General features: G+C 35.9%; 1 protein-coding gene across 1 annotated transcript in view; it reads right to left on the bottom strand.

Moving 5' to 3' along the window:
• tefu (Serine/threonine-protein kinase tefu) overlaps positions 1-15,163 on the bottom strand; it is a 57,068-nt gene that overhangs the window by 19,183 nt on the left and 22,722 nt on the right. Inside the window, exons 12-18 of the mRNA XM_089636349.1 lie at positions 14,393-14,567; positions 13,360-13,600; positions 12,410-12,672; positions 11,040-11,335; positions 6,346-6,556; positions 3,978-4,191; positions 949-1,101 (exon numbers count right to left, since the gene is read on the bottom strand). Coding sequence (XP_089492475.1) covers positions 949-1,101; positions 3,978-4,191; positions 6,346-6,556; positions 11,040-11,335; positions 12,410-12,672; positions 13,360-13,600; positions 14,393-14,567 — 1,553 coding nt within the window. The remainder of the gene's footprint in view (positions 1-948; positions 1,102-3,977; positions 4,192-6,345; positions 6,557-11,039; positions 11,336-12,409; positions 12,673-13,359; positions 13,601-14,392; positions 14,568-15,163) is intronic.

Raw genomic sequence — 15,163 nt, forward strand, 5'->3', positions numbered from 1 at the left:
CAGTATATTTAGATCACACTGCCTTATTATTATAGGATTTTCTGTTCTGTGACAATAAAATTGTCAGTTGGAAAAAATAACTAATCAATAACCATTCAATTCTGGTGGATATTCCTGTGGGTAGTACGCTCGACCAGTAGTCAAACAGGCTGAGTTCGATAGTCACGCCAACTTACCTACTGCCTTATTAACCCCTCAAACTAATTTGCTCAGTTTTGCGAACAAACAGCTCTTTCCTGTAGAGTCCATTTGTTCGCTTTTGGGAAATCCAATCTCCTTTACTATACTTTACTTACTGTCATGGTGAGAAATATGAAATAAATGGTGTTAGAAAGAGACAACACCACACTTTATATTCAAATCCAGAAGTTAACCACAGAAGAATTAAAATGTACACCTCAATAAAATCAAATGTTCCAATCGCATGTGAAAAAAAAAAATTCTATTAATTATTTGTACATGAAATAGAGGTAAAAGTGAGGTAGCAATAATGTTTATTCTAGTAAAATATGTGCTTTTTTTCATTATCAGTCATTTTAGTTCAGTGTCTAAACGAAAAAACTAAAGGTGAGCCATTTTTAAATCTTGTTTTTCTTATTTCAATTTTTTTTTTTTTTAAATAATATGTTATTTATAATAATAAAAATTTGAAAGCATATTTCATCACCTTTCAAAAACAGTTTTTAGTTTTCGGATTCAGAAATATTCCATTTATTTGGATTTTATTGCGAAGTGAAAATACACACAAATTCTTTCTGACAGGGTCTTTAAGAAATATAATGCTCAATATGCCAGAGGCCTGAGGGGTTAAGTTAAATTAAATTAAGTTTAAAAAAAAAATTAGTGAAGGTATCTGCTATAAATCGTAGGGTTTATTGCTTCCTTTCTTTAAAATTAATGTATTTTTAATAGATTGCCAAAATAGATTGAAACACAAAGTATGTATACCTAGTCGCCAAAAGCACTCAAACTTCAAATCATCCAACGAAGATTCTGCAGTGCAAACGTTCATGTACTTCCCAGCCAAGTAGTACAGCCCTGACATCTGTAGTGAACTGGCAAAGCTTCGTTCCGATATCACGTCGGATTGTAAAGCTGTAGCTGAAAATAAATGATTTCATTACAAGATTTTATTAATTTATTGAAAGATTAATTTAAAGTACATAAAGTTTTAACGTGATTTATTCGTGGGGTATTATGCCGTGTCGTGCTACCTCCTTCTTTAGCCAAATCATATCTCTACACAGGGGCGGTTCTTCCCTTAGGTCAATTGGTGTTTGACCCCCCAAAATTATAAGACAACAATAATAATAAATGATGTGCATCAAAACAACTGGTTTTATTCTTCATTTATTTGAAATGTACTGCGAAATAGCAGGGCTGAGAGCGGCGGCGGCGAGCAGTGACATCTATCGTCTCTAATAGAAGCTTTCATTAACAAGTCCACACGATTCACTGAGTCAATTTAAAGAATGTCCCCAGCTTTGGCATCTTCTGTCCCAATGCACGCCATAGAATAAACGAGATGGCACTATGTCTTCCATCCGAAAAAAGCTTAGTGACGCTTAGGTCATGGCCGTGAGGGAGACAGCATGATGAATATTATATGTTATAAAGAGATGTAGACATAAACATATGTCAGTTTTTCATTTTACACGCTTGTCGTGTGTGGAACAATGGTTGTTTTTCAATTGGACAGTTCGGGAAAGGTTTGGAATAATTCTTTATGTTGTTATCAATGTAGAATGAAGCTGAAGAATGAAACAAAACAAAAAACGTAAAAGATAATTGTCAAATAGAATCGCAAGTCTAAATTTAAATGAAATTGATAAACTGACGTCGCTTCGCACCACGGAACCACCATTCTCTTAGCTTCGCACCCAGTATGTTTGGATACTGCGGACGGGCGTTTCAAACTCTTATTTTATTTACTTTAATGTTATGAACAACTACATTAAAACGTAATCTAATTAAAAATAATTTGCCGCAAGTACATAGATTGTGTAGTTATTTACAATTTACTATATTAACAAAATATGTATTTTGAGTCGCGGACTCGTGACGTACCTACAAATTGATATAGATAATAATATATAGGCATTTTTCACAATATCAAATGAAGATTAGTCATACATTTTGTTCAAATGACCTACAACGCCTGGATCCCTAGACTCGCCTCTGTCTCTACATAAAGTTTATTTTAGTTAGAACCATAGATAATAGAAATACAGAGGATATGGAATGGTAGCGTGCCGACTATTGCCGAGCTATTATCAAACAGCATGGACTATCAAAACGGCCAAGTCAATGAAAGTTATGCGTTTGGTGTGTATGTAGAAAAAAAGCAGGCACCAACGTGCGTAGACACGATTTGCAGTAGCGAACGGTGTTGACAATGATTTTGTGCGTGTGGTTTCATACTAATAATGGCTCACAGCCCATCTCCCTTGTTTCTATTACATAACTAATTTTTGATTCATCATATTATTTGACTGCTGTTATTGGGGATAAGAACTTCGAGTGAAGTCAAAAAATGTAAACATCTTCAACACAATCAATTTAGTTTAAAGATGATTATGTATCTTTGCTATTAGTGTTTAGGCATTATGTGTTGGTGCAAAGATATGAATGTTAATCATTTCCAAAACAAGAATGATTATAACATAGAAATGGAACTGTAGGTTGGTACTTACAAATTGCGGAATATAATAGCTACGAAAAAATATTATCATTACTCATTCCTTTTCTCCTGCTTGTTAAATTAATGCATCGCCATCTTTATTAGTGACCAGTGCACGAAGTCGGAAAACAGGACTTTTTAACTGTCAGTTCAGTTTCTACAGCATGTGCAATCAGTGCAAGAAGTCAGAAAACAGGTATCTTTAACTGTCGTTAAGTTTCTACAGCATGGCTATAGAAACTGAACCTATATAGAAATATAACCATTCTGGTTCTCGGTTAATGATTAGCATGCCTGTTTTCGGACTTCAGTTCAGTTTCTACAGCTTGGCCTGTATCAATAAAGATGGCGGTGGTTAATGTCATATAATTTAGTTTTCTTAATTCTTTCTACTGTGCAATTCAATCATATTTAACATTTACAATAAATCGACTCATTTAATCATTATTGGTGAGTCATTTCAATAATCTACACATAATAATTACATGCACCTTAAATATAATACCTACATAACTAGATAGGTTTAACATAAAAATTGTAGGTTGCTAAATAATATTAAATTTAATGTGCCTGCACGTTTAACACGGTCTTCTATCCTGTTTAAAATCGATCAAAGCAAAACGAACTGTAGACAAAATTCTTGCCTGAACAGAATATGTAATAATTACAATAACATATTATTCAATATCGACATCTTCAATTGCGAATTTACTAAATATAAAATGACCTTAAAAGAGTATTTCACTGATGTTTCTTGAATTGATGTTTCTGATGTTTATGTTTCTAGTATTTATATATTTATAATCCTGTTATGGTATGATTTATATGCACAACATTGTCTTCTTATGGTTATGGTTATGATATGATTTATATGCACAATATTGTTTGTATTCTTATGGTTACCAATGTATCGATAATCTTTTATTTTATATAAATTTTAGTTTTTTTTTTTTTTTCCCCTTTATTTTTATTTTTGTTGTATTATTTTTTTCTATTATTTTATACAATTCTTTTATTTTATATAATTATAACTTCACATTTCTCATAAATTTAATTATTTCTTCTAATGCTGTCTTACGTAAAATCACAAGGAGGAAATCCGTAATTGGTTTTATTTTGGCTATTTTACTTATGTACAATCTGTAAAAATGTAAACTGTTGATTTTCCCAAAAATGAATAAATAAATAAATAAATAAATAAATAATACATCTCACATTTCTTTTGTCCAATAGTATACTCTCAAAATAAGCACTTTTCCACTTATAACATTTTAATGAAAAAAAAAAAGTTTCTTACTAGGAAACAGATTGAAAGAATTGTTTGTGTCATCACTAGTTTCCATTTGGCTTTGGGAGTTTGGTCCGCACTTAGAGAGAGCCAGGTCCTGCATCAGCAGGGCGTCACTGAAGGACCCCATCCTCATGTAGAAGTTCCTCCGCTCCGCAGGATTCAGGAGATGAGCTGAACCACAGCCATGCAGGGCATCGTTGTCTCCGATAGCCAGATAACTCTGAAATAATATAATATGTTGACGTATGTTAAAAAGCTATTTGACCCTCCGATGGGCAATCTACTTATAGCCCTTTGGATGGGTACTGTGGCCTGGCCAGGCTACATAAGAGGTGTGGGTTATCGAACTGTTTCAGATAAAGGCAGGTGTGTAAATAGTGTGTATGAACGTGTCCAAATATAAAGGGACAAACAACCTGTTTGCGCATACAGTACCGACGATGGCAAGTCCTTTTTTCATCAGAATTCTGGCCAATTCGAGTGACACAAATAAGTAATTGCAGTATGCTGTTCGGCCGGTATAGCGATACTTGTCAACTAAATCCAAAACCACTTGTGTACGTTGATTCACTTCATGATCAGCATCTGGAAGTTTTCCGGTGTAAATTTGACCTCTGAGCAAGTATTTGGTATCTGAATCGCAGAACCACCAGACCTTAATGCCATATGCGATGGCCTCTCCAGGAAATGTGGTACACTCATTGAAGTTTTTGTCTTGAATTTATTCTACCAAACATACTCATCGGCAATAGCACCATTCAACAAAGCTCGCTGAGTTTTATAATATATTGATACTGCTCGTCAGAAAGTCAATGGAAAAAAGAGAAAATCATTTTTGAAAATAAAAATGGTCTGGCCAGGCCACATTGCCCATCGGAGGGTTAATACAACAAACGGAGGCAAAAATCCGCTACATGATACCGCTACTATATTATAGATGGCAGCACTTATGTTTGTAGCTAACATGTGTACTGAAGACTTCACAGTATTAACCCTTTAGTCTGCGAAACCATAGCAGATTTGCTAGTAGCTCACTGCACTTGCCTCAACTTTATGGTATTTTGAACCTTAAAAAATGCTCCCAGCTTACTAAAATATATTTTATTCGCTTGGCATTAGAGATGGGCGAAGCGGTTCAGTTGAGGGAGCCGGTTCACTAGTTCCCGTTCACTTGAAAGATCCGCTTCAGTGAACCGGCTCAATGAGCGGGTCAATGTCGCCGTTTTTCAGTTGCAGTAATTCTGCCCACATATTCCCCACAAATATTCTGCGTGAGCGTGATTCCTCCTTTCATTATTCGAAATCCATGGGGGGGGGGGTTGTTACAGAATTTCTATAAAACACAATTCCCCACAAAAAATTCCTAACGAAATATTTGAAATCCATGGGGGGGGGGGGGGGTTGTTAGAGATTTTCCTGAAAAACATAATTCCCCACAAAAGTTTTCAAACTACGTACTCCCCGCAAGATATTTGAAATCCGTGGGGGGGGGGGTGGCTACGGAATTTCTATGAAACATAATTCCCCACAAAATTTTTGTTAAAATACATACTCCCCACAAGATATTTGAAATCCGTGGGGGGGGGGGGGTTGTTACAGAATTTCTGTGAAACATAATTCCCCGCAAAAAAATTTACAATACATACTCCCGCAAAATATTTAAAATCCCTGGGAGGGGGATGTGACTACGGGATTCCATTTCAAACATCGTTCGCGAACAAGTGAACCGGCTCATCGTTCGCGAACAAGTGAACCGGCTCACCATTCGCGAACGAGTGAACCGACTCACACGAACGAGTGAGTCACTACTGATCCGCGAACGAGTGAGCGGCTAATTTGGGAACCGGATCTTACGGATCCGCAAAAAGATCCGGTTCACTGAGCCGACTCGTTCGCGAACGACTCACTTCTACTTGGCATGAAAAAAAAAAATCTTAGTAATATTCTAACCTGTCATTTCAAAACTTGGAAATATATTTATTTTATCTGTGAAAAAGTTCCTAATAGAGTCACGCGAACTAAAAATATCTTTCGCTCCAACAATAATGTCAATATCAATTCGATTATAAACTCTCTTTTGCCATGCATACACAACAATATCCAGAAGTAGCAGATATTTTTAATAGCACCGAAAGAACATACATAAGTATTTACTTAAGTATTTCACATATTTTTTAAAACAGTCATTAGTTTTAACATTTTGTTTTCTATAGAAGCATTGTAAATTTTAATTTATTTGAATCATTGTCATTGGTTTACACCGCATAATGATGTTGTAATATTTTTTTAATGAAAATGATTTATTCTGTGTATTTAAAGGTACTTGTAAAGTAAATAAATAAAAGACAGCCAGTGATCAACGAATTGAACAAACCTTTCTTAATATTGACAAGATGTGTTCCCCTTTATACAGGGACGATATCTTATCAGGGTTGGACGGGAGCTGAAGGTCAGGAGACGACAGGCCCCACAGCTCTCCGTAGTATATGGCAGCAAAGTGGGCCCCCGTGGAACTGGCGGCCCAAGAGATTGGCAGGTAGTCAAACTCCGTCAGACCATCGCAGTTACCGGCTCCTCTAGATTTTCTGCAAAACAATAATTATAGTAATTGATAAATTAACACTGGTACATACTAATTTAACTAGACTGTTGTGAACTCCTTCACCTTATCAACTTTAAAGTATCTAAACAAGCAACTATCATTCTGGGACTAAAATCAGGAACATAATTTTACATACATTCATCCAACTTTTGACAACTCTATCATCTCCATACCTGAATGCCAAACATCAGCGTTGAAATCAGGGGGCCTACTCTGTATCTTTCAGGTTAACAAACCAGTAAGTTCGTGGTTTAAACTTTCCTTGCCGGTGCTGTCAACTGAGTGAACATCGTCTCGAATTAATAAAATATCTCTGTAAATATACTAAGCACAGGGTTCAAATTTGTTGGTATTCCTCCGCAATATATTTAAGTATTGCATTAAGGAATTACAATATACAAATATTTACCGATTGTATAGCACCGGAGGACGTGGAATTTTTAAACACCGTAAGGGAAGGGTTAATACGGGTTTGTGACGTGGCTAAACCAGCGGCAGGAAAGTTTTGAAAGATACAGAGTAGGCCCCCAGAACTCCATTATCAAATGCTAGTGCTTAATCAAGGTCATTGAATAATACTGATTATAGTGAAACTCTTAACCCTTAAATGCATGATTTATTTATTTTTCTGGAAAAAAATATATTTTGTAGATATTTACATGCATATGCAAGGAAATATAAAGAATTTTATTTTTTTGTAATTTTTTAATGATATTTGATTAGAAAAAATTGTTGCAGGTTTACAACACCATGTATTTAATAAAAATTAATATGAACAATTTACGTATGAAAAAAAAATAAAAAACCTAAAAAAAATTCTCAAAACTAATAAGTGTACCGGAAAAATACGAGTTATTACATATAAGTATTGTATTATTGTATCTACTTATCTAAGAAAATCAAAATAATAACAGCAAAACAAAACTGTAATTCTAACCTCCAACCAATTTTCGAGAATCTTCACTTTGTTAAAGAAAAAGTGACATTTGACATTCGCAAAAGAAAAAAAAAGGTGATGCCACTCGATAAAATATATTACCGTGAACTTGATAATTCTAAAACGGCATGCATTAAGTATACACCAAAGAGTTAAAGGTGGTTTGAACGGTATGTTGCAGTTTTGCAACAGTATGCATTTAAGGGTTAAGAAGTTTTCCAAGGGACCAGATAAAAATATTCTTAAGTGGGATCCAAATTCGTCAATTTTTAAAATGAATATATTTTTCTGTACACGTGGTTGTTAGTTTTTTGTATTTTTAAATTTCATAGTTAAATGAGTTAAAAATATTTTATTTTTCCCGGCTATAACACTTTTGTATTTTTCAATAGTAGAAAACACGAAAATCTCGAGCTGCCACTGTGTAACTCGCATAATCTGCTTCAACAAAATTGTAAATTTTATGACTGTTGAAAATAGATTCATTTCAGGTATGTATCTATGTTGTGACACTAGTTTCAGTTTATGATGGTTTTACTGTCGTAATTCTAAAACCTCTTGAATGGGATGCAGACAATAATAACTAGAGACCGGATTATATGCATTTGCATATTTGCATATGCAAATGCATATTTAGACCCTTTTCAGCGGTAGTTGCATATTTTAGCAAATAATTTGAGATCTTGCATATTTACGCTTGATATCGTTCAGATGCCTCACATAGCGACACTATAGACGTCAGATAGCAAGGCGCGCGGCCAGCGAAGCTGAGCCAAGAACTGATAACTGATCTTACTGATCGCTACGGCCGGCGGCCGGAGCGGGGGGGAACCTCCCTCATCTTCGCCTGCGCTTGCGCCTACTCGGCTTAATTCGGCTAATTGCCGAAAACAATTCATTCATTCGTATGAGGGGTGATTTGGTATATTTTTATGGTAATTCAGTGAATTGCGAATTTTGTTTTTGACTGGTCGCACGCGCTGTTCTTTAGAGTTTCGTCTAGTGTTTTGTTTGTTTGCACGAAGTTGTACATTGTGAAAGTGAACCATGCCCCCTGATTAAAAAAGTGCCCATACGTAGATAGCTGAATATCCTGGAATATTTACATACGACGGAAAAGTTTTATACTGCCGAGTTTGCGAGAAAAACATTTCTAGCACAAAAAAGTTCCAAATAGAACAGCATGTCAAAACCAGTGTTCATATCGCAGGAGTGCAGAAGAAGGGCCTACGACAACAAGTTTTTAGAGTGGCAAGTAGCAGTAACAGTGAAGTAACCTCCAAAGGTAAACAACAAAATCACTTTAGCATGTATCTATATGAAGCATTTCTTGCAAGCAATATCCCTCTATACAAACTGACAAATCCTGCCTTGAAGGATTTTCTCTGAAAATATTGCATAAATCAAAATATACCGGATGAATCTACTTTACGTAAAAATTACATACCATCAATTTATGTACATGTGCTGGAAGAAATACGCAATGAACTCAAGGATAACATCATATGGATTTCTGCTGACGAAACCACCGACACTTGCGGCCGTTACATTGCAAATTTGATTGTTGGTGCATTAAAACTTGAACCTTCACCTTCCTATTTGGTGGCCTGCAGAGAACTTGAAAAGGCAAATCATTCTACGATCGCCAGATTTGTGAATGAGGGTATAAAAAAAATATTTCCTGAATCTTCTGCGGATGAAAATGTGTATGTGTTGCTCTCAGATGCTGCCCCCTATATGATCAAAGCAGGCAAAGCCCTCCAAGTATTTTATCCCAATTTGATTCATGTGACGTGTTTTGCTCACGGAATTCACAGACTCGCCGAAGAAGTGAGATCCACGTTTGCGAATGTAAATAACCTGATTTCATCAGCAAAGAAAGTGTTTCTTAAGGCGCCTGCTCGTATAAAGACCTACAAAGAAAAACTGCCAAATATCCCTTTACCTCCTGAGCCAGTAATAACACGTTGGGGTACATGGATCGAAGCTGCGATGTTTTACCATGAACATTTTGAAGCCATCAAGGGTGTTATCAATGACTTCGATAGTGCAGAGGCTTTGGCAGTTTTCCAGTGCAAAGAATCGTTTGACGACGCCAGTATTAAAAAAAACCTAGCTATGATTACCACTCATTTCGCCTACATACCTGCAAGTATAAAAACGCTTGAAACTCATGGATTGGCGTTGAATGCATCTATTCAGGTTATGAAGGAAATTCGCCTTATGAATTCCTCGTTGCCAAAGCCATTCCCGAGTAAACTCAAAGAAAAATTTGAAAACATACTGAATAATAACCCAGGGTTTGAATCTTTGTTCCAAATTGATAACTTCATCAACGGGGCAGGTGAAATTTTGCCCGGAACAATAAGTTCAAAAATCGCACCCAAATTTAAATTCTGTCCAGCCACATCAGTAGACGTAGAACGTTCCTTTTCCGCTTACAAAAATATATTAAGCGATCGTAGACACAATTTGTCTACAGAACATTTAGAACAGTACTTAGTCATATACGTTTTTAAAGGTAAATTCTAAATTTTATTGTTAAATACATTTTATAATTGATATTTTTGAAAATATAATTGTTATCCTTGAGAACTAATAGCTTACTAAAATAAAAAATATATATATAAAAATTCGACTTCCTGTATTATTTCATGTTGCATATTTTGACCCTTTTTATGGATTTTCGTGCACATTTTAGCTATTTTTATTGCATATTTGCATGCATATTTTGGGCTATTTTTGTTGCATATAATCCGGTCTCTAATAATAACAAAGTGATAAATTTTATAACTTTCAAAAAAAAAGTGACATTTTTAGGTGTATTTCGCCACTACTTTGGTGATGGATTCACCGCCGAACTTTTAAAACTTCTTGGCAGTTTTAGCTAAAACTTCTTGTGTGGAAAAAAAATGTGTTTTTTGTATGGAATTTCAAGGGATCGAAAAACAAAACTTTTTAAGCACATGCATTCTGAATTTCTACCGATACCGTAACATATTTCTCTTGAACACTTTCAAGTTTTTAAGTTCCTAAAAAAATATAGGCTATTTTTAATGATAATTAATATCTTTACATTTATAAAGCCGAAATGGTAATTATATGAAATTACCTCGATAGAAAAAATTGCAAAGTAAGTTCCGAAAATTATTAAAAACTCCTTTTTGTTCAGTTATTTAATATTTTATATGTATGAAAAAATTCAGAGTGTATCTTAAAATGCAACTTAAGCATTCATAGAGAGATTTTTGCTCTATTTAAAACGAGTCACGTTTTTTTAGATATTTTCACCAATTTCGCAAAGTTATTATCGTTTCTTAATATTAGTGCACTCCCTCTAACATTCGTATTTACATATCTCCCTTTCAAACCATCTTTGAGCGCTTACTACGGAGCCTTAAGTGTGAAAACTTCTTAAGCGGGAACTTCTTAATAGAGTTTCACGATACATACATTGTAAAACACTAGACATACATAAGGCGATGATAAAAGAAAAGAAGAAATCGACTTTACAAAAATACATCCTTACGTGAGATTCTTGTAATGCTTCTTCTGTATGGAAAGAAATTGAACAAGTTCCAGCATACACTGGACAGATTCTTTGGCAAATATCTTGTTGGGTTTTGTGTTGCCAGTAGAGTCCCTTTGGTGACTGGGGCCGGCAGTAGGCCTATCATCTCCTGCACTTGGAGAGGCGAAGGTGCTCTCGTAATAGTTGCTGAAGAACTTCTGGATGTTGGAACGTATCTTGTTGACTTGGTCTTCACTGCCGTACAGGTGGAGAAGACCAATCAGACAGGGAAGGAGAGTTTCAGAGAATGAAACCTGAAAAAACCAAATGAATAATGATGCGACTATTTAGAGTACTTTCGACTCTGTCACTAATCCCTTGGGTATTTTTGTGCCCTTTAGTACACAGTACATCAATAGCAGTAGAGTATTCTTGTGTACTTTACGGCACAAACTGATGTGGACTGAGGACTCAAGTTGTAATCTCCTTCTGCATCACTGTGAGATATTTGATTTAAACAGTGTTTGAAAGTGGCAACACCACGCTTTGCATGTTCATTTATAATTTATTACAAAAAGTCGTTGACCGCCATGATGCGAAAGGTTTGTCAAAGTTTGTGAATTTTCATTAATTATTTTTATACGAAACGAAAAGTAAAGTGACAGTAACTTTTTTGTAATTAGTTTCAATTGCAAAGTTTGTACATGATGTAAGTATAAAAGTATAAATTCAAATTTTATCACAGTCACTAGGGTTTCCTGTTCTGAAGCGGCCTGTAGTTTTTAAACTTTTGTATGTATTTAGTTTCAAGTTGTCTTCACAATGTTTGTAAGTTGAATATCACTGTAATACGTTTGTGTAATTAAATATGTTTTTTAGTGTCATATAAAGTGATATTTTACATTTACATTTGATTTCGGAAGAACTTCTTAGGCATTTAGTATTATTTTAAACCTTTTACATAATCATATTTTTAAATTTCAACAATTCCTTGAAAATACCTACTACTTTTTAATATCTACGAAATTTTGAAAGAAAACTAATGTTGCCATTTTACATGAGACCTTTAGGCTCCTAGGCCCCAGACAGGCCAATGAAAATAATTTTCTGTTCACCAGAAATGAAGGAAAAATTAAAGTTTAGCCTCACGGACTTGCCCACCACAACACACCTTTATCTTTTATCTCTTCAGTGTTTGTGATAAAATGACGATGCTTGCACTTACCTATCATTTTTATGCATATTAACTTAAGACCTTCCTCTTGAGTGGTTGCCTCATTGCAAGGATCATACCCCACAGTCCCGCGTCGCACGGAGAGCCATGGACACCAACATTCTGCTTCTCCTGAGTCCACAGATATGTGAATTCATCCAAAAACAATACTTACATTGGATTGGCTGATGTCCATGAAACTGTGCAGAAAGCAGTCATGTTCTGCGAAACACTTCAGCAAGGATGAGGTCATGTTGAGGATCCAATGCGGGTGACCTCTGGGGTCCTGCGAATGCCACAGGTCCTGCCGGCGTATCAAACCGTCCAAGTGTTCGTCGTTTATTTTGATCTTAGCGTTGGGATAGTTCTTCCTCGAAGCCATGAACGGCATCATTAGATCTTTTATGAACGTCATATCTTCTTGGTGGCTCAAGAAATCTGAAAGTTAGAGAGTCATTGTATGGATGAAAATCTGCATGTATGAACCAGCCGGAACTCTTCAATGGTGAATAATTCTCTTCATTTGTCCCTTTAGAATTTCCAGATCAAAGCGACTATTTTTCAGCCCATATCATGTTTTCGATTCATAAATAAATTATGAACTGTGGAGGCTTTGAAATATCTATTTAATTTTCTGTAAATAAGACTAGTTTGCATATTGTTGACTTTAAATCTATACAGCTTTGTCTGTAAACTATTTTCAGCTCACAATTTCATATCAATAATTTAAGAAGCTTTGAAATATATTATTAATTTATTTTTTATATTTGCAAACATGAAGACAAAATTTTTTTATTTTTGCTTTATATAACGCCTCAGAAGAACGCCCCTGTCTGCAGTGTAAAGATAGAGGAACTATATCGCCACCCGGTTGACCAGCATTGTGAGACGGGACAAGGCAGGGGCTGTAGGAAGGGATTTATTAATGAGGGTCTTGAAGAGGCCCGGATTATATGAAGGAGGAAAAACAGATGAAATGCAAAAATGGACAATGATCCACATAAAAGGTTTTCCCAAATAAGAAGTTGTTTTTTCCGGTCCCTTGGAAAACCTTATGAGAGATTTCCAATAAAATAGGTAATAAAAAAATAAAATATATTTTTTTAAATATATATCTTAACTTACCTAAAGCAATGCTTCCTTCCTTGAAAGCCAGAAGGGAAGTTAGGGCCTTAGAAGAAGCCCTTGCAATGCGCGGGTCGGGGTTGTGGAAGAGATTGTTCAGGAGGGCCAGGCCGGTGTACGACAGGTACTGAAGCGGAGTCATCTCAATGACGTGGTGGGGATCCATCGATGGCCGCAGCACCAGCGTGTGGTAGTCTGCCACTCCCAGCTCTCCCAGGCATCTGCAGGCTTGGAGACTTGACTGGAAATTGAATTTATAGTAAGATAATGAACGTAATATAATATGATTCAGATAACTCACGATGCCGTCATCCGGCTGAATAACCTTAGCATTCCACCTTGACCACCATCAATTTCCCTCCACCACCTGAAGAAGAAGATTTAGATAATCGAGGAAGAGGTGGATAGACTGCGTGGAAGAGGATTGGAGCAGGATGGGAAGGACTGAGGATTGTAGGCGAATGGCGAGGGTAGTCGAGCGACAGAAGTCAGTGGAGAACATTTGTGTATGAGGCCAAGTCCCACCCTGGGATATAGCGCCGTACGATAATACGATTTAAGTTAATTCATTGAACTCACAGATGACTTTTGGAATTACAATATCATAGCCCACAAAGAGATGAACTGAGGACTTGAAAAGAATTGCCGTCTTCTCTGCCTATAAGGGACTACTGGAGTCAAAAATACTGAGAAAAATTTACAAAAAAGACAATTCGGCCACAGGAAACCAAATTTGTAGACTTTAAACGCTGAAAATAATTATAACCTATGCTGGAAAAACAAATGACAAATGCTAAACGACGTTCCCCAGTAGGCACGAGCTTGAGGCAGGCCGAGGAAGTGGTTAGAGTGGCTGCGTGGAAGAAAATTGGAGCAGGATGGAAGGAACTGGAGGCAAATGACAATGGACTGAAACCAGTTGAGAACATTTGTGAGGGAGGCCAAATTCCACTCTGGGATATATCGCCATAACGATTTAAGATTTAAGGAAAATGTGCATCAGTAATAAGGGGAAAACAAAAATGGTTCATACTTCTTTGTCGCTTCCATCAGATGCAATTTGGATGAGTGCACAGGAGAGTTGATGCAGAATGCTGTTTTTACAGTCTTCTGAAAAGCCTCGGATTTCTTTTAATTTTTCAAATAACGACGCAAGTTCAGTCCGCGAGTTTTTCAGTTTATAGTGTAATACTTTCAAACCTTCATATCTGAAGATAAAAAACAGCAAATTAGTAATAGTCTACATGCAAATTTTGAGCTACATAATATTAAAGACTGATTTACACATTGATTAGTAGCAAGTGCGAGTGGGGGAGAGTATGGTATATCGTACCGGTCGGTAAATCATACCACCTCGATATTTTTGCTACGGGTCACTATTTTTTAATCCTGGCAATATTCTGCCAACCGTTAGAAGCGTCATAGTTGTTCTGCCATTTTTATTTAGTGTTGGATCGTGCATGCGCTGGCAGTGGAGTATTTTTGTTTTTTCACAATCTTCATCTAATTTTTTCAGCTCCTGCGTAAGGTGATTTCGTGTTCAAAGATGGGTATGTTAGTTTTTTCTCAAATTAAGTTCACTTAGCAAGCTTGTATTCTGCAATTTACTATTGCAAAATCATATTTGTCACCTGTCCTTTACATGTTTTGTTGTCATTTTTTCATAAAAACTCAGAGTTTGTTAAGTCGAACCGCAAGTGGTTTGGTAAATCGTACCAGTACGATTTACTGTAATTTGTTAGTTGTTTAAGTAAATTATTTTCTAGTTTTAAATTAAAGAGTTCAGTACAACAAACACCAGACA

Source organism: Hesperophylax consimilis, chromosome 10, assembly GCF_061612785.1.
Source record: "Hesperophylax consimilis isolate HC1 chromosome 10, BYU_Hcon_1.0, whole genome shotgun sequence".
Lineage (NCBI taxonomy): Eukaryota > Metazoa > Arthropoda > Insecta > Trichoptera > Limnephilidae > Hesperophylax > Hesperophylax consimilis.